The sequence below is a fragment of the Littorina saxatilis genome, linkage group LG3 (genome assembly GCF_037325665.1).
Source record: "Littorina saxatilis isolate snail1 linkage group LG3, US_GU_Lsax_2.0, whole genome shotgun sequence".
Classification (NCBI taxonomy): Eukaryota; Metazoa; Mollusca; class Gastropoda; order Littorinimorpha; family Littorinidae; genus Littorina; species Littorina saxatilis.
The window spans coordinates 42,889,339-42,912,548 of NC_090247.1; the positions used below are offsets into that span (position 1 = coordinate 42,889,339).

At 43.6% G+C, this 23,210-nt stretch overlaps 2 protein-coding genes across 2 annotated transcripts; both read left to right on the forward strand.

Annotated features, from left to right (window-relative positions):
- Positions 1-1,194: 1,194 nt before the first annotated feature.
- LOC138960941 (uncharacterized) lies at positions 1,195-14,070 on the forward strand. The gene is made up of 12 exons (XM_070332571.1): positions 1,195-1,632; positions 3,673-3,832; positions 4,968-5,138; positions 5,660-5,751; positions 6,367-6,593; positions 7,187-7,437; positions 7,850-8,084; positions 9,163-9,252; positions 9,684-9,895; positions 11,580-11,780; positions 12,814-12,991; positions 13,891-14,070. The coding sequence occupies exons 1-12, from the start codon at positions 1,316-1,318 to the stop codon at positions 13,992-13,994; spliced, it is 2,238 nt and encodes a 745-aa protein (XP_070188672.1). The 5' UTR covers positions 1,195-1,315; the 3' UTR covers positions 13,995-14,070.
- Positions 14,071-17,799: 3,729 nt separating this feature from the next.
- Positions 17,800-22,224, forward strand: LOC138961201 (uncharacterized). The gene has a single exon (XM_070332802.1). The coding sequence runs from the start codon at positions 17,800-17,802 to the stop codon at positions 22,222-22,224; it is 4,425 nt and encodes a 1,474-aa protein (XP_070188903.1).
- The last annotated feature ends 986 nt before the right edge of the window (positions 22,225-23,210 follow it).

Sequence of the window (23,210 nt, forward strand, 5' to 3'; positions counted from 1 at the left end):
GTGTGTTTTGTAGGAGTATCAGAACAAAGTCTGCAATCAACTGACAATGCCCTTGGCCCAGCCGGTCACTTCGATGTGTGTGACGGAGTCGTGTCTCGGTATTTCTAAGTAGATACGTTTTGTAACTTCGAGGACGGTTTAAAGGCGCTGTCAATGCTACGTACAAATATCAACCATCAGTAATTAGTCTCCGAATAATTCCGTACATTTGTGTAGGTTTGTACCATGTCAGACAGTTCCAAGTTCCAATTTGGAATCCAGTTTCGATAGATATGTTTGTAATTTTCAAAATCATCACAATAATCAGCCCGGGGGGGGGGGGGGGGGGGGGCGGGGGCGGTTAGCGGTTAGCTCAGTTGATAGAGCACTGGGCTTGTGATCCTAAGGTCGCAGGTTCGACTCCAAGACGGGACGGACACGGGTCAAATTTATGTGCAGACCCAGAGACGGTAGCCATGTCCCACCCCCGTGTCACCACAGTGGCACGTAAAAGACCTCGGTCATTCTATCATAAGTCCAGATGGCTGATACCACCTAAACACGCGTACACTTGTGTATCTTATCAAAAGCCGCCAGGGCGTAAAACTCGAATTATCATATAACCCATATCTAGTCCCAAAGAGGCGAAATATTTAGCCTGCAGGACATGAAGCATTCTCTATTTCTTTGTTCAATAATCAGCAATGCCAGAGCATGTTAGAGCTTGGACCTTGTGGACTTTTGTTCTGTTATTATTACTGCTTGGAATTTGAGGATTAAGGTCACTTGTCCGTTACAATGCTTGCTTTTATCTCGGATGGTAGGAGATTGGCTCCGCGTAACTCTCACATGTATACTCTATTGCACACGTCTCATGCATTTAGAGCGTTTACTTCCCTTTCTTTATCATAATTATCAGCAATGCTGTTTAGCCTATGATAAACATTGGTGACGCCGATTGCTTCAAGATGCAAATTAATTCTCTGTGGTTTAAATTAACTCTTTGTTCTAAATGGCAAGAAACGCTTTAAACAAGTACAGAAACCCAGGACGGCGATCTTGTTTGAGTCTGTAACACGAATTGCGCCTTTAACAATTTGTAAAATAATGGTGCATAAAGTTCAAGGGTAAGTTAAAGGGCAAACGATCAAGTACGTGTGTCGATCTACAAACAGTTTAAAAAAAAACTGATTCAGCAGAGATAACCGCACTTACTTTTGTACGAGCCTGCCCGCGTTGCAAAAAAAAAAAAGATAATAATAAAAAATAAAATTAAAAAAAAGTCGGCTAGACAAACAGCACTTAGAAGCACAGGTGAAAGGCTTCAGGTTCAGTCATGTTTTCACTCGCTGTCTTACAAACCTTGCTCGTCCCTCTTTCTCTCTTATCCGCATCTGGCTCTACAGCTGCAGATTTCCCTTTCCGCGATGTGTCCCTGCCGTGGGTGACACGCATGCAGGACCTGATGGACAGACTCACTGTAGACGAGGTTCTGGAGCAACTGGCTAACCCCGGCTACAACCCTACTCCTCCCATCCAACGGCTGGGGATAGGTTCCTACAACTTCGCCACGGAATGTTTGAGAGGAGACGCGGTTGCTCCTGGCAACGCTACTGCCTTTCCTCAAGCCATCGGTTTGGCTGCTACTTGGAGGTAAGATGCAGTATTGTAAAAAAAAAAAATTTTAAATAAAAAAAGGCTAAATAGTTCAAAGTTGCAATCATTTTCGCGCCACATGTCATTTCACCACTGCGAGTCATGCCAGGCTTTTACGTGGAACAAGTTCATCCTTCACACCTGGTCAAGGGCCAAATATATCTATATATATATATACGACTAGTGTCTGTGTGTGTGTCTGTCTGTCTGTCTGTGTGTCTGTGCGCGATGCACGGCCAAAGTTCTCGATGGATCTGCTTCTGGGTGGCCGAGTGGTAACGCACTTGCGCTCGGAAGCGAGAGGTTGCGAGTTCGACCCTGGGTCAGGGCGTTAGCAATTTTCTCCCCCCTTTCCTAACATAGGTGGTGGGTTCAAGTGCTAGTCTTTCGGATGAGACGAAAAACCGAGGTCCCTTCGTGTACACTACATTGGGGTGTGCACGTTAAAGATCCCACGATTGACAAAAGGGTCTTTCCTGGCAAAATTGTATAGGCATAGATAAAAATGTCCACCAAAATACCCGTCTGACTTGGAATAATAGGCCGTGAAAAGTAGGATATGCGCCGAAATGGCTGCGATCTGCTGGCCGATGTGAATGCGTGATGTATTGTGTAAAAACAATTCCATCTCACACGGCATAAATAAATCCCTGCGCCTTGAATATGTGCGCGATATAAATTGCATAAAATAAAAAATAAAAATAAAAACATAAATAAATCCCTGCGCTTAGAACTGTACCCACGGAATACGCGCGATATAAGCCTCATATTGATTGATTGATTGAAATTTGGTGGGCTTATTCAGAGAGACCCCGGACACAACCTCATCGATGAGATATTTCAACACGTGCTCTCAGCGCGCAGCGCTGAACCGATTTTGGTTTTTCCCAGTAACTCTTCCTTATCTTCTCCAGTTTAGATGTCAAGCGCTTAGAGCAAGCCTTTTTAACGAAAGTTTTTGATTTAGCGCTATATAAATGTTCTTCTTCTTATTATTATTATTAAAAAGGTCGAATCATTTTATAGCCACGCGAAAAATACACTGTCAACTATCTCTATATATTTATAGATATAGATATACATATATATATATACGGCTTCTCTGTGTGTGTGTGTGTTTGTGTGTGTGTGTGGGCACACCTGTGGATTGTAGAGTTCTGTTTGTGATGGGGTCTAGCGGCTTTTGTCTGTCTGTATGTTCTGGCATTTGAGAAGCCATAACAGATAATATAGGGCTAAGAAATAAGCTCTAAAATTCTCAATCCCGTTTGACAGGACTTCGCCTTCAGAGGTGATTGTGGTGAATCACCACGCTGTCTGTCTCTGTCTCGCGATTCACCCCGGCAAAGCCGGGTATTCCTCTAGTACAACATATAGCTTCTTGTTGTACATATTGAGGTGGGGTTTTTCCACTAAAGACTTATTGTTTGACAAAGCTAGGTGTCATTTAGGAAAAGAATTCAGCAAAGAAGTTCTACTATGCAGAGCAAGCAGCCAAGTTGTAGTGTCAAACTTGAAGGTGTTCTTGTCCTGTGTAAAAGCTGAGCCAGGTACGTGGTCCTCAGCAAGGTGATGTACGTATGACACCCAATGATTTCCTTACATTCTTCTGTGGGGTTTTTGTGGGTTTTGTTTTTGGGGGGTAGGGTCTAGAGGGCTGACTGTGCTACAAGACAACTTAAAGTGATGCTAAGGTAAAACTGACCGTCGATATGTCCAGTACTCACATATTGTTCTGTTGTGTTGTTCTATTTGTACAAAACAATGTCGGAGTAGGTCTAGGCCTACTTATCAGGTGGAGACGACAGTCCATTTGATCCTAAGTGTTTAAGCCCCCCCCCCTACCCCCACACCCCGAAAGCGGGATATAGGATTGCCTTAAATTGTGGAGGAAACACGACCAGACACGTTAAACCCCACTCGTGTAAAAATAACAACAGAACAAGTGCACTTGGGAGTAATGCAACCCACAAACGCAGAAGAAGAACAAGAAGAACAAGAACAAGAACAAGAACCAGAATGTTTTTCATGTTGCAGTCCAGACTTGATGTACCGCGTTGCCGAGGCAACCAGTGTCGAAGCAAGAGCGAAGAACAACTATTTCCGGCAGCAAGGCAACTTCGGTGCTCACACCAGCACCAGCTGTTTTTCACCTGTCGTCAATATCGTCAGGGACTACAGGTGGGGCAGGATACAGGTAAGTGTCTATTTCATTTCATTTATGCTTTATTATCCCATTGCTGGTCTGGGTGGCCGAGTGGTAACGCACTTGCCTCGGAAGCGAGAGGTTGCGAGTTCGACCCTGGGTCAGGGCGTTAGCAATTTTCTCCCCCCTTTCCGAACCTAGGTGGTGGGTTCAAGTGCTAGTCTTTCGGATGAGACGAAAAACCGAGGTCCCTTCGTGTACACTTACATTGGGGTGTGCACGTTAAAGATCCCACGATTGACAAAAGGGTCTTTCCTGGCAAAATTGTATAGGCATAGATAAAAATGTCCATCAAATACCCGTGTGACTTGGAATAAAGGCCGTGAAAAGTGAATGCTCGCCCTATTAGGCTTGAGGTTTGCTGGCCGATGTGAATGCGTGATATATTGTGTAAAATATTCCATCTCACACAGCAGAAATTAATATGTAAAGCGCTTACAGAACGTCAATTCAAGCGCTATATAAATCTCCCCATAAAATTGCTGGAAAATACAGGTGCGTCGCTTCCATTGGCTTTCTCCCAGTGAAAAGCTAGCAGCAAGCAGAGTCTCGCTACTCAGATGTGTGCGTGGTAAAGTGTAATCAGCAATCTGCACTTTGGACAGAATAATATTTGTGATATAAAGGCTGCTGAATGTGCAGTTTCCGGATGCTACGGTTCATGTGCAATGTATTTTAAAAACAGGTTTAAATAGTGCATTTGTCTTTTCACATGGTGCAATACTAATTTAAAGATTATGTTGACTTCTGTCAGACCTTTTGAATCAATTGATACCAAAAAAATACCAGTCAGCAAATGCTCTGACAAACACACACACACACACACACATACACACACACACACACACACACACACACACAGACACACACACGTATGCACGCACACGCCCGCACGCACGCCCCTCACACACACACACACACACACACACACACACAAACACACACACAAACACACACACACACAAACTATGAATGGCGATTGTGATCCTAAATACACGCAGACGTGATTTTTTTTCTCGTAAATTGAAGTCCGGACGGGCCTATAAGAAGTCCTAAGAAGTGTTGATTTTTATTTTATGTACTAATTTCGAAAGTGCAATCTCCATTTTCTACACTTTTTTCATAGGAGACGTACGGAGAGGACCCCTACCTGACTGGCAGAATAGCCACCGCATTCGTGCAAGGCCTGCAGGGTGACCACCCGCGCTACGTGAGGGCCAGTGCTGGCTGTAAACACCTGGCCGCGTATGATGGACCCGAGAACATACCTGTTGACCGTCTCACCTTCAATGCAAAGGTATGTGTTACTATATTATTAATGCTTGGGGTACGGTGGTGGGGGATGGGGGGTGTGGGATCGTTGGGGTGGGGGTGGGGGTGGAAATGGATGTGTGTGTTGGGGGGGGGGATGTTCGAGAGCCTGTACTTTTCGGTATGTGCTCCTGTGTGTGTTTGCGTGTCCATGTACGGGCGCGTGCGTGCGCGCAGACCTGTTATGGTTGGTTTTGGGTTTGGAAAACAAGCACCAGACTGCGAACATCACATTTAGCCCATTAAAGAAGTCTTCCATTAAGACATTATCTTTATGTTTGTGGCAGCGTAAAAATACCGATTAAATACTCAAAACAGATTGCCAACGCTCGTCCTTTAACTGAAATCGTTGCTGCCGATGCTACGTCTTTGCTCGTAAACATTCTTCATGCGTGTACGTGTACCTAAACTGATTCCTGTTTTTGTGTGTGTATGTGTTGTGTGTATATATTTATTCATTCATGTTTTACGTCCACTGATAACAAAGTAGGGATGTTATCTGCATAGGTGTCTGAAAGAGATCTTCGAATGACATACCTGCCAGCGTTCAAGACATGCGTTGAAGCCGGAACATACAGCATTGGTGGTAGTTATAATGCGTGAGTAATTGTGAACTGGACATCAGCCAGAGAAAAATGGCTCCACTGTATATTTCTGACTGCTATTTCTCATGGAGTAAAATCTCAGTAAAAGACATGGGGGTGAAGGGTGTACAGAAAATGTTCCATTGTAATAAATTTATGTTATCTTATGGAAATGAAGTGTGTTTTTTGTCATTGTTTTTATTACTTTTAGTGTAATTGTAATCGTTATTATATATAGCTGCATTGTTGTACAGACACAAAGTCTGAAAATCCTAAAAGTGAGTGATAAATCCCATAGCTCATATATAATATCAAAGTATTCAAGGATAAAGATTGAATAACATCAGAATGTTATTAAAGCATTTTTGTTTAGAGACCCCAAATAAAGACCCTTTTTTGTGTGTGTTGAAAATCAGGTTTTAAAATGGAGGTCAATGCATTTTACAGATGTTATTTTGAGAAAAAAATTACAATTGAAAAACTAATGTCTTTAAAGGGGATAGTTTTAAAACGGCGTTTCTAAAAATGAGGGTTCTAATATTCATGGCCAACTTGGACTAATTAACTTCGAGAAACACATTTAAACAGTTGTCTTTGTTATTTTCCTCCATCTTGGCTCTTATATTCCAGTATCAACGGTATACCATCAGCCTTACAGCGGTATCTGATGACGGACATTCTACGAGGGGAGTGGGGTTTCCAAGGTTACATCTTCAGTGACGCTGGCGCTGTGGAATCGGTCATGTCCAGCTTCAACTGGACACAAAGCAAGGTGGACGCTGCAGCTCTCTGTCTCAACGCTGGTACAAACGTTGACCTAACCAACGACGGGAATACAATTGTCTATGCTGCGCTTGGTGAGGCACGATTTTAGTTTAAAATTGTTAGGAGGACACAGGTATAAAATGTCATAGTTCGTGTTAGGGTCGTTCCTCTGTCTTTATTCTGGTTCCAACCTGGACCTTACCAACGTGAAGACTACAATTGTCAATGCAGCGTTTGGTGAGTCATGATTTTAGGCTGAAATGATGCTTATAGGCATAAGAAATATTGAACAAATAAATAGAGAGGCCATTTTTTCACGGTCATAATCGTCTATATTCGACAACAAGGTTTGGGATTCTTTCTCTATCTTCACGACGGCACAAAACTACAGGAATACAGGTGTTCACGCTGGCTCGGTACCGGTGATACCTGATTTTAGCTTAAAGACCTGAGGTGATTTTGGCGTAAACAGAGCTGGACACAAAATCCTCGCCTGGGGCTGATTCCAGATAGCTTGCTGCATGTGCAGTCTCTTGCTGCAACTATTAGCCTGAACTGTTGCAGTTTGTCGCAAGCTCTTCTGTCGCAGTTTGTCGTAAAATTCACCTGCCGTGTCGCGACAAAAGCAACAGCTGTGGTACAAAGATACTTGTTTGTATTTGATAACTTTCTTTCTTTCCGCAAGGTGATGCCTTGAAGCAAAACAAAGTGACAGAAGCTATTCTGAGAGAACGCCTGGCGCCTCTCTTCTACACACGCATGCGTCTAGGCGAGTTTGACCCACCGGAAATGAACCCTTATAGGTCACTGGGCATGGAGGAAGTGGAGAGTGCTGCACATAGGGCGCTGGCTGTAGAGGCCGCCATGAAATCCTTCGTGCTGCTAAAAAATAACGGGGTGCTTCCTCTGAAAGCTCGCCGTTATGACACCATTGGGGTGAGCCGTGAATAAAGAATAAGATGTGGTTTTTTTTTTTGTATGTCTTTTACGTCTGTGCGCGTGCTTTCCTTCTAATCGTTAGCCTGAAACATCTTCTCTTTCTCTCTTTCTCTCTCTCTCTCTCTCTCTCTCTCTCTCTCTTTCTCTCTCTCTCTCTCTCTCTCTCTCTCTCTCTCTCTCTCTTTTGTTAGTTTATTTTCTTTTCTTTTCTTTTCTTTTCTTTTGTGTGTTTGTTTGTATCAAGGATAGATTGTAAGAAAAGACCTAGCCTTAAATCGTTTTCCTTGTAAAATACATTTCAGTTTAGTTCTCTCTAATAAATTCTGCCCCACTACTCCATCCCCTTCTGCAGCCTTCACACATCGTACCCTACAACACATACCTACCTTTGCGCTGTTATCATTATCAGGTCGTGGGTCCGATGGCAAACAACAGCGAACAGCTGTTCGGTGACTACCACCCCAACCCTGCCCCTGACGCTGTGGTCACTCCGCTGCAAGGCCTGCAGTCTCTGGCCACCACTGTCCGCTACGCAGCGGGCTGTGACGGTAACCCGAGCAGCACGCAGTGCGAAAGCTATTCCTCGGACACCGTCAAAAACGCTGTCACCAACACGCAGCTCAACATCGTGACGCTTGGAACAGGTAAAGCGCTGTTCACACAGCAGACTTTCAACCAACTTTCAACCAACTTAAATTGGATTGAAGTCGCCCAGGAATCGCTGAGACCAAATCGGCACAAGTAATTCTGTCATTAGAACGGTCCCGACGATTTCATTAGTCCCGATTAAATTCCGATTTAGCAACGACTTGAAAATGTAATTGAGGGCTGCTCGACTCCCCAGCGATTTACAAGCAACTAGGGGCAGACTTTTATTATTGGGCTTCCCGATGTTTTAGCTCTAGCATAAATAAGAAATTCCTCCGAGGTAGGAAAAACACCCCCGAAGTCAAAAGTCAAAAGTCAGACGTCAGACGTCAGACGTCAGAAGTCAGAAGTCAGAAGAGAGAAAGTCAGAAGTCAGAAGTCAGAAGAGAGAAAGTCAGAAGTCAAAAGTCAAAAGTCAAAAGTCAGAAGTCAGAAGTCAAAAGTCAAAAGTCAGAAGTCAGAAGTCAAAAGTCAAAAGTCAAAAGTCAAAAGTCAAAAGTCAGAAGTCAGAATGTAAACACAGGGTCCATTGCGAAAGGGTACGTCGAGGTAGGAAAAACACCCCCGTTGGTCAAAGGGAAATAACCATTCTCACTGCCACCAACTGAGAAGGTTATTTCCCTTTGACCATTAATATGTCACTCTTAATCTTAATCCACCAATAACTCCCTAACCGTGTGTTTGACTGGTCCCAATTTTTGTAAGGACCGTCTCAGGAATGTATAGAACCTGTTCACCAAGTTTGGTGACGATCGGTCCGTTCATTCTTGAGATCTATATGCGAACACAAACACACAAACAAACAAACAAACAAACACATCCAGTGAAACCTATACACACCCCTATACCGGGGGTGTAAAAATGTGTTGTTGTTTTATAAACCTAATGCGATCGGAAAAGCCGGAACGTGCAAATCGGCTAAGAATTGTACAGACCTTCCTGTATACTCACAATAACGCTTTCAAAATATCCCATGGTATTATGTTTACTAAAACGGCTACACTGCTTTCACTCCGCCGCCCTCACCAGATGACGGACAAGCATTCTGCATACATATTCCTGTTTTGCGTACAGGTCAAGCGGTAGAAGCAGAAGGAAACGATCGCACGTCCATCGACCTTCCTGGGCACCAGGCTCAGTTACTGATGGATGCTATTAAATACGGTATGTAACCAACGTGTTTTTGTTCTTTTTTATTTACCCGATTTGTTCGTCATATCGCCATATTTTTTGTCGATGCTGCTGTCGCCTGTTTTTTTTTTTGTTTTTGTTTTTATAACACTGGCTCTCCTACTTCTGATGATCATGACGATAACGATGACGATGATGGGGTTTACTACCCTAGCAGGACTTTGTAGTACAAACCACTTTTCCACTTATTAGGGGCACTTCAATTTTAATTATTTTTTCCCTGGTGCTGCTCTTGCGACCTCTGCTGTTGACAGCAGTGACTTTCCTGCTGCTGATGGTGATGGTAAAGCGGGAGCCGTCGCCAGACAGTTAACATCTGTCTACATTCTAGAGCGGCTTACAACAGGCTCTCACGATAGGACTGTTCTTCCGCATGACCGTAGTTAATACACCTCTTCTTCCAGGCGGATCAACGCCACTCATCGTGCTGCTGTTCAGCGGCGGTCCCCTAAACATTAGCTTCATGGATTCGGACCCCAGTGTGTCCGCCATTCTCCACTGCTTCCTTCCCGCTCAGGCCACTGGTGACGCCATACGTCACGCCATTCTCAATGACGTCACTGGCGCTGTGCCTGCCGGGAGATCGCCCTACACGTGGCCGGTGTATTTTGAACAGGTTTGTTCGCAGAGCACGCTGTTTACAGTTTATAGTTTTAAGTGTCGATTGGGTGATTTCGTGTATCACGATTGGTTTATAGGCTATATAGCGTATGGTTTTACATTTAATTTTTAATACTCGTGAATATGGAATTTACGAAATGATTAATATTTATAACTCCCACCTACCATTATTATTCTCTATATTTAGAGCGTTTTGTTTATTTGTTTCTTAGACATCGACTTTTAGCTTTTTCTAGGTATACGGATGTAGTTGAGTTTTAGAAACGCGGAGAGAAAATAAATAATGTTGTCATCATTTTCACGAGTTTTCATTCACAAGCACCTGGGAAACAAATCTCATGTTCCCCATGCAATAAATCCTCGGTTACCATAGTTGCAGGAAGCAGGTTATACATGGATAATCAAAAGCAAACCCAATGGAAACGCTCGGGTATTCTTCGGCTCTTTTCATTGGCGTTTCTCCAGACCTAAACAGACGACACGACACTGCTTTGCAAAGTTCCAAAAACGAACTGGCAAACTGGCAAAAGTAAACAAAAAACAAAACTACTTCATGAAAGGTCATAAATTCATCACAAACAAATGAAACCCACCGATATGTTTTGTCTTCTTACAAAGTCATGGAGTGCGTGTATCTGTGTTTCCATACACAGACGTTCGGAGAAACACGAACGTCAAGTTCAAGTCAAACCAATTGACCCCTGACACACACATTTTGACCCGTGCACAAGACGTTGTATCGATAAACGAAGCACAAATAAGAAATAATAATAAAAGCAAAGAAAATAGCAACTTAAGATATGCAAACATCTAACAAAGCCGAGCAAGCAGAATGACAGGTCTAATGAAAAACAAAGAGGCACTGAGTCGGAAACAAGATCGCGATTCTTTCCTTCGCTGCACGACGCAAATCTTCTGTGACCTTTGACCCAGCGTAGCTTCCACATTCGATCACTAAGCTTAATATTTACAACTACAAGCCGAGGGGGTGGAATACCGAGATGAACCTACAGAACTGTGCATCCTCAAACCTGACATAATCATCCCAACATTTTATGAACTCAAAAACACAGAAAGTTGCTTTCACACGCCAGCTTTGATTGCCAGTGGTTATCAAAACAGAAACCCGTGTGGTTATCAAAACGGAACTCGTGTTTCAAAGCATGGCTCCCTGTGTTGATTGTGCACTTATTTTCTCACTACCAAAATGATGACAAAAACGATGTTTGGTGGTTTGTTGTTAGACCAGCTTTTTTGTCGGTCCTCGGGGGGCATATCGACTTTTGTTTCATATTTATTGACCGACCCTTGGTCCTTTAATTTAATATGAAACAAAAGACGATATGCTCCCCCTCGGACCGACAAAAAAGCTGGTCTGTCAACAACCCATCAAACATCTTATAATAGCTAATTTGGCGACAGTCATCACGTACAATGGTTATTGTGAGTTGAAATATGGTCGATCGTGCCTACGTGACGTTTTACTTTGGGTCAGTGTTGACGACACGCAATCCTTTTGTGAGTGTATAAAAGATAATAACATAGGCCTAATTGTGTTAGTGTGCTTGTTATGTTAGCGTTTTATTGCTTGCAAACCTGTACAAACAAGGCTCTGTCTGTCTGCGTGGTTCAAGCGCTGTTCTCTTTGCTGTACCCAAGTATTCAAATCTGTTTTGCAGCTTAATGATATGACAGACTACTCCATGGAAGGACGGACATACCGGTATTGGGCAGGCCCAGCACTATACCCATTCGGGTACGGTCTGTCGTATTCCACTTTCGCGTACTCAAAGCTGATGTGCCCTAAGAACATATCTGTCGGGGATGGCATAAACTGCACTGTGGACATAGTCAACAATGGTCCCATTCCTGCTGATGAAGTAAGCACTTTTGTGTGTGTGTGTGTGTGTGTGTGTGTGTGTGTGTGTGTGTGTGTGTGTGGTGTGTGTGTGTGTGTGTGGTGTGTGTGTGTGTGTGTGGTGTGTGTGTGTGTGTGTGTGTGTGTGTGTGTGTGTGTGTGTGTGTGTGTGTAACGTTTATATGTATGAATTATTCAGCGGTTGGAACTCGACAGATCAAAGTTGAAGTAAATCTGTCTTTTTGGGATCAGTATTAGAAATAAGTTGACCTTTCTTGTTATACGTTTCGTCAACAGTTTACCAGTCAAATCAATCCCTTTTCGTCGAAGATCCTGCAAGTGTACACCTCGTGGACCTAGTCACCTGAGAGACAGTTCGCTTTCTTTGATTACAACACTGCGTGCATGTGTGCAAACTGCTTTTTAAACTGCCTCCCTTGATATCGGCAGTATCTCCGACAGTTCCAAACTTTACAAAATCGGAGCAAATGAACCACATTCTTCCAGAGGAAACGGCAAACGCAGTACTGTTTCGAGAATGACGTTTGTCTCGACGACTTTGTCATCACAAGCAGTGGAAAAAGGTCCCTGCCAAACTGTAGTTTGACACGACATCATTTACCTAATATACACACGTGTTAGTATATGGTTCAGTTAGGATATTGGTGGTCTCTCTCGCGTATGAAGGATAAAACGGGCGTTTCCGGGTGTTCAAGGAGCTGCATATAATTATGTGACCCTCCACCACGGAATGAGTCGCATGTCACCTCGCGCGGTTCTGCGCTAGGTTTAAAAGTCCGGGGGATGTCTGTTAACAGTGTGACGGTCACCTTAGTCACAGGCCTATAACTCGAAAAGTGTTTGCTCTTTTCTAAAACGGTTTTCACCACTGGATAGAGCATAAAAAACTCTTTAAGAAAATGTAAAAATATGAAAATTATGCAAAGGTGACATGCGACTTATTCCGTGGTGGAGGGTCACATATGGGGTTTCGAGCGGACGATATTGGGCACTCTAGCATGCATTGGGTTTACTTTACCTTTCTGTCTTTATAGGTGCTCCAAGTGTACATCTCGTGGACGGCCTCCCAGACGGACTTTCCCCTGCCGCGACAACAGCTTGTGTACTTCAACCGTATACCTTTCAAAGCTAAGCAACAGATGACCTATGCCTTCCACGTGGACGGACGTTCTCTAGCGCTCTGGTATGACAGCGGCTGGGAGATCAAACCAGGTGATGCCTGAGGATTTATTCTTTATGTTAAAGGCAGAGAATCGAAAAAGCAAGAATGGTAATGTTATTGGAACGTTAAGTATGTATGACTAAACAAAACGTTACATTAACTGCACCGCGACCCAGCGGTCGTTGAAGTGGACAGCCAGACAAACACTTATTATAAAGGTAATAAACGTATCTGATAAATTGTCCAAGAAACTTGCTGAGAAGACACAAGCGAGGCATATTATAAGAAAGACCTGGTTGCCTCGCCGCGTTGTGTCTTCTGAGCGAGGTTCTTGGACAATTTCTCAGATAAGTTTATTACTGTATCTGTATCATAAATGTTTGCCTGCCCGTCCGCTTAAACGAGCGTTTATAGAGCCTGAGCCTCCCCGCTTGGGAAGATCTGAGATGGTGAGCCTATAACTGTTTTCGCAGGAAGGATTATTTCGTTAGTGTGGACTAGAAGAGAATACGTGAGAACATTAGAGGGATCTGTTTGAATTGGGTATGTGTGTACATCATGTTCGTGTGTATGTAGGGGGGGGGGAGGAGGATCAAGTGAGGATAAGGTGAGTTTGTTCGCTTTGTCAGAAACCCGAACAACATGGTCAAGAATACTATGAGGATAAAAGTCCTGTGTTCATTGCAATGCTTCCTATTATCTCAGATGCCAGGAGACCAGAGAAATCTAAACACGGGTCAAGACTATTTTGAAAATAAAAGTCCTTTGTTCATTATAATGCTTCGTATTATCTCAGGTGCCAGGAGACTGGTTCCGTTTAACTCACTTGACTGTCTGTGTCTCAGTGCTTACTCCCCTCATTTTTGTGGATCCTGTCGAAAAATCTTTGCGTCACTTGGTTATATATAAATAGTGATAAACAATGTTTTGTGCTTATTTAACTCCCCAGGTTCGGTGACAGTGTACGCTGGAGGACAACAGCCCAATCAGCAAAAGCAAGTCCCATCCAACATTGTGACTGCCGGCGTCGGCGTTATCGCAGCTTCAGCTTAACTTTATGCTTTCTTCTTAGCTGTCTATTTTCTGGAATGTACACCAATTCGATAACAATGACTTTTCCTACGCTGAACTTCGAGGTGTTTTTACTTGGTGTTTGTTTTGCTTTTGTATTCTTTTTGTACTGTGTGTGTACTGTGTATGTGTGTGTGTGTGTGTGTGTGTGTGTGTGTTGTGTGTGTGTGTGTGTGTATGTGTGTTGTGTTGTGTTGTGTTGTGTTGTGTTGTGTTGTGTTGTGTTGTGTTGTGTTGTGTTGTGTTGTGTTGTGTTGTGTTGTGTTGCTTTGCATTGTGTTGTGTTGTGTTGTGTTGTGTTGTGTTGTGTTGTGTTGTGTGTGTGTTGTTGTTGTAGTTGTTGTTGAAGGGCCGGACTAAGGGGGGGGGGGGGTTACAGGGGTTGCGCAACCCCCCCCCCCCCTGGCTTAAGCATGTACCTCCCAAACGCCTTTTTTTGTGGGGGAGGGAGGGGGGTGGGGTTGCATCTGGATCATCATGAAATCCGAGGAGAAATCGCACCTCTCATCCCCTCCAAAAAAAATCATGAAAAAGGGAACATTCCTTGCATTGCATTCCGTTGCCTATGCGTCATAGGGGATCCATCGGCATTTTTCTTCAACGATTTTTGTGATGAAAAGTATGAGTCCTTACAATCTTAATTCTTCTTCATTGCCTATACAGCTTGCTGTCGAATTTACCTTTTTCGTTCAAGGAGAGGCTTCCTTTCCCTCCAGAAACATCAAAAAACGTTCAGCTTCAAGGGGGCGAAGCCCCCTTGCAACCCCCACCAAGGGGGTTCGCCCCCTGGACCCCCACCAAGGCGGGGCTTCGTCCCCTGGACCCCCATCTGTAACCCCCCCCCCCCCCCCTAGTACTTACCTAGTCCGGCCCTGTGTTGTTAATGGATGTGTATTTGGTTGTCTGTGTGTGTGTGTGTGTGGTGTGTGTGTGTGTGTGTGTGTGTGTGTGTGTGTGTGTGTGTGTGTGTGTGTGTGTAAACATGAGCATAACATGTATATTGCAAAATTTTCACATCCTGACCTCAAATAGGCCTGTCAGATAAGTCTACTTCTGCCCTACCGTTCGAACTGGTAATAGTGTGTTGCGAAAATGTACGCAAGCTATTCAGGTCCATACAAATACCGAGCACCGTCAGGCACCTATGGTCTATTTAATTAGGTGATGCAGCAAGTGCCTATGTATTGTCGGGAAAACCGAAGTATAATTACGTCAAAGTTTTGCTATCAGTTGACGTCATTTTGTTTGTCGTCAAGGAGTTGTCGTATTTCTTGAAGGAGTTTCCTTCAAAGCTTATTCTTTTACTTTCGATGTGATCGTCAGTTTACTTTGTTCATTAGTATTGGGAACATAAGGAGTTAGATAATAAATGAGGTTATTATTAGGTACGAAATTCTTGATCGCTATTTTCGCGAATAGACAAGAGTTTCCATTGGTCTAGGTTAGCTAACAACGCAAAGATGAGTTTCGGTTAGCGATTAAGGAGTTTGCGCAGAGAGAGAAAAGAATAACGATCGAAAAGAAAAGGCAACGGAAAGTGGAAGAGAAGGAGCGAAAGCATGAGAGGACCACAACAACACCGTTCTATGCCCATGCCTAGAAGCAAAACCCATCGCCAAGGGCGAACGAAGTTGGCAAAAGCTTCCACAGAGGAGACACCCTATCTTTCACGGGGCGACCAGAGATCTGGCAGCGAGCGACAGCGATAGCCGGTAACCGTCAGGGTGATGGAATCTTTTCTCGGTAAATATGTTTTTTAGATCCAAGTTGATTTTCCCAAGGTTACCAAGTTAATTTTTATGAGCACTGTATTGGTCACGGTATCACAAGTGTGATCAAATACCAAGATTTTATGTGATCACTGTAGATCAAACGTAATACATTGTATGAACGTTGAGCAGCATGAGGAACGAATGTGGATAATTAATTGTTTATAAAGTGCTGTAATGAATGATATAGTTGGATCTCCATTTGAATAACAAGATGTGTTTTTATCACACAGGTCTCAGGGGAAACGGTTTGTATGATGATAGAATAATTCCCAGTTCTGAGACTTGTCATTATTTCGACAGATATGTTGGTGTTTCGAGTTACGACTACGAGTTTCCAGTTCGAGATCTGAGGGACGAGTTTTTTTCACGATCAACCCTCTAACTTCGTGCGATGTTTTCCTGATCATCAATGATGAACTTTATATAACCGTTCGACGATAACCAGCCTGGACCACACGACGTTCCGACTGTCAACATCATCACTGCGTGTTTTCAAGATGAGTGACTTTTAGAATTAGATCCAGGATATATGAACGATACAGAAATGAAGAATAACCCGTCGACCACGGAACAAGCCAGTAAATAAAAGTTGAATCTATAAATTTACAAATACGTCTTGTGTGTTTTGTGCATGAATCTGCAATAGTGGTGTGATAGAATTTTTTTTAGAAACAAAATTCATTCTTGTTCTGATTTATAACGTAAAAGGTGAGGTCTTCGTACCCTCCGAGTACGCAACAGACAAGGATCCGCAACATTTGGGGGTACTCGTCCTAGGGATAGTTCCAAGACATTCTTGTTTTTGGGATTATTTCCAAAGACACGAGCCAAAATTCTAAATTTTTTAGTTGGGTATCACACCATTGTGCAGGTTTGTCACAAAACTCATTCGGAGGTCTGGCTATGGTAATTCATTTTTGTATTTGTACATTTTGCACGACTGCATGTGCATGAATAGGTCAGTTGGATAGGTATGTTGTAACACGTAGATTTTTGTTTCACATACGAACTGTCAGTATTTGTGAATACAGTAGGTGATACCAGTAGAAGTGTATGAGTGAAAGAATTGTGATTGGTTTCCTTGGGAAAATTATCTTGGACGCGAGGTAGGTTTTCTTGAGATAGCCAATTTACGAATTCCAAAAGAAAGGGAAACATTGTAAACCGAACTGAAACATCAACATATATTCTTTTGTGCGAAGGCACTATTCCATTTTAGTCAAGCAATACTTGAATGTAAACGCACGCTTGGACTAAAATCGTCCATGACTTTGTATTTCTTGGTGGCATAAGAAATATAGTTGTCATAGATTAAAGTAAAGTAATTCAACTCAGGGAAGCTGAGTTTTGAATGAAGATTTACCGGAACTATTGTAAGAAGTGCAGTAGGGTCTGATGAGAGTTTTGATGATAGGTAGAGAATTAGCATGGTATTGCTGAACCTATAAAACTCGAGTTTACCTAGTAAAGCTTAACTGGGATGGATAGACATATAAAAGCATTATGGTTGGTTTTGTCTAGGTTCTGAAAGTCAGAATTGTAAAATCCAGTTAGCCGATTTCCAATTTCGAAAGTCGTTATTGGTTTAGTATAGTTGGGTCAATGTGACACTATACTGAGACTAGGTAAGGAAAATAATCTTGTTGTGATAGATTATTTTAGTGAAGCTGGTGTGTTTCCTGAGTCAGTAGTGACTAGGTTTTGTGCTATTGAATTAGTGTCAAGGTCACTCGGAAGCCAGATCACGTTGTGGTGATTGTGTTATCAGTTGTTATAACCCTTCACAAGGAAGTTTGATATAGCAGTTAACTCGGGAGTCGAGTAGGTCTAGGTTAAAGACATAACTACTATAGTCAGTCGGTGTTCTAATCTGGTAGTGATTAGAGGTGTGCTCTTATATTCCTTACTTTTGTATACCAGGGTTACGTGTAGACAAATTAGGATTGAGGAACTGAGTCTTTAGTGTATTTTGGCAAAATAACTGAGACTAGTTGTTGCACCGACAAGTTAAGAAAATGCCGAGACGGCAGGTTATGGAGGCGGATTCTCCGCTGTTGGCATTCAAGCAGGATGGGATTATCCTGGGTCTGTCAGGTATAGAGTTGGCAGACTATATCGAAAAGCGACGTCTGGAAGAGATAAATCGAGAGGAAAAGAAACTCGAAGAGGAAAGAGAGGCGGAGCAGAAAAGGGCGGAAATGGAAGAAGAAGCCAGAAGGGAGGAAAGAAGGGCGCGAGAAAGACGCGAAGAGATAGAAATGCAACAAGAATTCGAACTGAGGAAAATGCGGGAAATGGTTGACCTAGGTTTAAATCAGAATGTAAACCAAAATAACCAGTGCATGCCCAGAGAGTCAAGTAGCAAGATACATATCAATCTGCCAATTTTGGATGACAAAGATGATATAGAAGCCTACTTCAAACAGTTTGAACGCATTGCAAAACTATCAGATTGGGATGAAGATGATTGGGCAATTCGATTGTCAGGGCAATTGCGAGGTCAAGCACGCCAGGTGTACATCGAATTGTCTGATGAGGAGTCAGTAAACTATGACGAGGTGAAAACAGCGATCTTGCAGCGTTTTCAGCTGACTGCTGAATCTTACAGGAAGAGATTCAAAGAGGTTAAGTGGGAAAAGGAAGAGAGCATCAAAGAATGCCGAAAACGCATGAAAACCTATCTAGATAGATGGAAGGAGTTGTCCGAAAAGGAAGGGAAGTCAGGTGACTTGGAGGATTTAATTCTCACAGACAAACTGTTGGATGTCCTAACTCCGGACCAAAACAGATTCGTTAGGGAAAGAAATCCAACTAACATCGATGATGTTGTGAAACATATGCAAACATACATAGATGCACGTGATGCCGGGGGACGCATGCCACCGCGACAGTCACAGGGGGGCGAGCGTAGGTTTGACAATAAGCCGCGTAATGGACCACCTCCAACCGGGGGTAACGCACAGTCAGACAATAGGCAGCCACACAAGGGCAATAACTTTGGACAGAGGTCGGGGGGTAATCCAAACAGGCAAACAGGGAATAGACCACCACCCAACACGAAGGGGTGCTTCAGATGTGGGGGGCCGCACATGATGCGTGATTGTCCCAAAAGATTGGATGGGCCAAGACCCAGCAGTAATTATGCATCAACATTACTAGCTGCAGTTCGAACGTCAGGTGACGAGGTCACATGCCAATGTCGTAAGGGCGATGCATACGATCCAAACTGTAGAGTACAGGTAGAGGGAAAGGACGCAAGTGGTATCCGTGACACGGGCGCAACTTGTATAGTGGTGAACTCTTCACTAGTGCCGCCGGAGTGTTATACGGGCGAACACCAGAACATAACCCTAGCAGATATGCGTCAGAGAAAAATGCCGATAGCGGTTGTACAAATGGACACACCGTTTTTCTCGGGAGTCACACGCGTGTTGGTGGCAAAAGCTTTGTGTCACCAAGTTCTGATCGGTAATATCCGAAAAGATATGGATGAAAACGAGATCAGTGTACCTGTTTTTCCAATTGTGAAACGGGAGGCAGAGCCACAAATGTGTGCGCCTGTACAGACTCGGAACCAGGAAAAACAGAAGGCGGAGAAAAAACCCTGGGTTCCGAAACAAATCGATCTCGGTCAGATTCGGCCAGAGGATTTGTCTAGAGAGCAAAAGACAGACCCCTCTCTAGCAAAAATCCGCGATCGGGTTGCCAAGGGGGCAAAAGACGGCACTCATTACGAGTGGAAAAAGGATATCCTTTATAGGATATACATGGACAACGGCAGTCCATGCAAACAGGTGGTTGTCCCAGAATGTTTTAGAACGGACGTCCTAAAATTAGCGCACGACACACCTATGGCCGGGCATCAAGGCGTGCGTCGCACCAGAGACAGAATTTGGCGCGATTTTTATTGGCCAGGGATTTGTGGTGACGTCAAACGGTATTGCGCGTCATGTGATGCGTGTCAACGCAGCTCGCGGAAGGGGGCTACAAGGAAAGTGCCTATGAAAAGCATGCCGCTGATAGGGACACCGTTTGAACGAGTGGGAGTCGATATCGTAGGGCCCATCATACCCGCATCTAACCGAGGGCACAAATACATATTGACTATGGTAGACTACGCTACACGGTACGTAGAGGCTACACCACTCAAAGACATTAGAACAGAAACAGTGAGTGAAGCTTTGTGGGTCATGTGGACAAAAGTGGGCATTCCTCGGGAGGTACTGACCGATAGGGGTAGCCAGTTCACAAGCGAGGTTATGGAAGAGGTAAACAAACTTCTGAACATTAAAGGCATCCATACTACGCCGTGGCATCCTCAGACAAACGGGTTGACTGAAAAATTCAACTCTACGCTCAAACACATGATGAAAAAGCTTTGCCAAGAGCAACCAAAAGACTGGGACAAGTTTCTCCCTGCGCTACTGTTCGCGTACAGGGAAGTCCCACAAGAAAGTCTGAAATTCTCACCATTTGAACTGCTGTATGGCAGAGAAGTCAGAGGTCCCATGCAAGTTCTACGTCAAGTATGGACGAATGAGGACACAGCAGATGAGACACGCTCCACTGTCAGTCATATTGTTGATCTCACAAACAAAATCGAGAAGACTTGCGAGATTGCCAAGAACAATCTCAGCAAGGCTGCTCTCAAGTACACAAAGGCGTACAACAAAAAGACAAAAGAAAGAAGTCTAGCGGTTGGAGACAAAGTGTTGCTTTTGTTGCCTGAGAAGCACAATAAATTGCAGCTGACATGGAAGGGTCCGTACCCAGTGATAGAGAAAGTCGGTAGTTGCAACTACAGGGTGAAAATCAAGGGACGTGACAAGCTGCTACATGCAAATCTGCTGAAGTTGTATGTAGAACGCGAGTCAGAGTCCAAAGAGAACAGGTCCGAGCAAACTAAAGCAAAGACTATAGTGGAAGTTCCGGAAATAGTGGCGGTGGTGGTGGATGATGTGCATGATGATGAAATGGGTGATTTGGGGATAGACCGATTTCCCATGCTTTCCCTAAAACCAAAAGAAGGTCCCAAAGATGTAAACATCAATCCAGACCTAGAACCACAAAGACAAGCAGAAATACAAGCACTTTGTGACAGGAAGGTCAAAGCACTCAAAGACATACCTGGGAAATGTGTCATTGAAGAGTGTGAGTTCAAACTGACATCACAAGAACCTGTGCATGTAAAACAGTACAAGCTACCTTTTTCACAAGTAGAAATTGTGAAGAAGGAGGTCAATGACATGCTGAAGTTAGGTGTCATAGAACCTAGCATTTCACCATACAACAGTCCGATTGTATTAGTGAAAAAGAAGGATGGGTCAATTCGATTCTGTATTGACTACAGACAGCTGAATCGTGAAGTAGTGTTCGATTCTGAGCCTATCCCAGACGTACCCTTGATCTTTGCAAAATTGCAGAAAGGGCGCTATTTGTCAAAGATTGACTTAACAAAGGGGTATTGGCAAATTCCCATCAAGGAAGAAGACAAAGAAAAAACTGCTTTTAGCACACCACTTGGGCAATTCCAGTTCGCCTACTTACCGTTCGGAGTGAAGACAGCCAGCATGATCTTTACTCGCATGATGCGGAAGCTCTTAGAACCGCTAGGACGTGATGATGTCGAGCATTTCATAGACGACATCATTATCGCGACAGAAACGTGGGAGCAACACGTAGAGGCGGTAGAAGCAGTTCTGTCTAGACTGGAAGAGGTATGCTTGACTGCAAAGCCATCAAAGTGTTACTTTGGCTACGCAGAGCTGGACTACTTGGGACACCACGTAGGGCAAGGCATGACCAAACCAGATGACGAAAAGACCGAGAAAATCAGGAGCGCAAAAAGACCTGAAACCAAAAAGGAAGTCAGGGCTTTCTTAGGACTGGCAGGATTCTACAGAAAGTATGTCAGTGACTATGCCAATCTCAGTGCACCGCTGACGGACTTGACAAAGAAAGGTCTACCTGAAAGGGTAGTGTGGAACGAAGAGTGCGAGGAAGCCTTCACGAAGCTCAAACAAAGTCTGGTATGCAAGCCAGTGCTGCTACTGCCAGATATCGACAAACCGTACACAGTGAGGAGTGACGCGTCCGATATCGCCATAGGCGCGGTACTTCTACAGGACCAAGGTCAAGGACTTCAACCAGTGGCGTACGCGAGCAGGAAGTTGAACAAGGCAGAACGTAACTACTCGGTCATTGAGAAGGAATGTTTGGGAGTAGTATGGTCGATCAAGAAATTTGAACAATACTTGTACTCGGTACATTTCACTCTGGAGACCGACCACCAACCACTCACATACCTGCAGAAGACCAAGACAGAGAATGGACGTCTCATGAGATGGGCACTCCAGTTACAACAGTACTCCTTTACTGTTAAAATCATCCGAGGGGTTGATAACGTTGGGGCCGACTATTTGAGTAGACTGAATAACTAGGTTTAGCTTAAACATGAATGTTTCAGCTCAAGAGGAGGGGCGTATGTTGCGAAAATGTACGCAAGCTATTCAGGTCCATACAAATACCGAGCACCGTCAGGCACCTATGGTCTATTTAATTAGGTGATGCAGCAAGTGCCTATGTATTGTCGGGAAAACCGAAGTATAATTACGTCAAAGTTTTGCTATCAGTTGACGTCATTTTGTTTGTCGTCAAGGAGTTGTCGTATTTCTTGAAGGAGTTTCCTTCAAAGCTTATTCTTTTACTTTCGATGTGATCGTCAGTTTACTTTGTTCATTAGTATTGGGAACATAAGGAGTTAGATAATAAATGAGGTTATTATTAGGTACGAAATTCTTGATCGCTATTTTCGCGAATAGACAAGAGTTTCCATTGGTCTAGGTTAGCTAACAACGCAAAGATGAGTTTCGGTTAGCGATTAAGGAGTTTGCGCAGAGAGAGAAAAGAATAACGATCGAAAAGAAAAGGCAACGGAAAGTGGAAGAGAAGGAGCGAAAGCATGAGAGGACCACAACAACACCGTTCTATGCCCATGCCTAGAAGCAAAACCCATCGCCAAGGGCGAACGAAGTTGGCAAGAGCTTACACAGAGGAGACACCCTATCTTTCACGGAGCGACCAGAGATCTGGCAGCGAGCGACAGCGATAGCCGGTAACCGTCAGGGTGATGGAATCTTTTCTCGGTAAATATGTTTTTTAGATCCAAGTTGATTTTCCCAAGGTTACCAAGTTAATTTTTATGAGCACTGTATTGGTCACGGTATCACAAGTGTGATCAAATACCAAGATTTTATGTGATCACTGTAGATCAAACGTAATACATTGTATGAACGTTGAGCAGCATGAGGAACGAATGTGGATAATTAATTGTTTATAAAGTGCTGTAATGAATGATATAGTTGGATCTCCATTTGAATAACAAGATGTGTTTTTATCACACAGGTCTCAGGGGAAACGGTTTGTA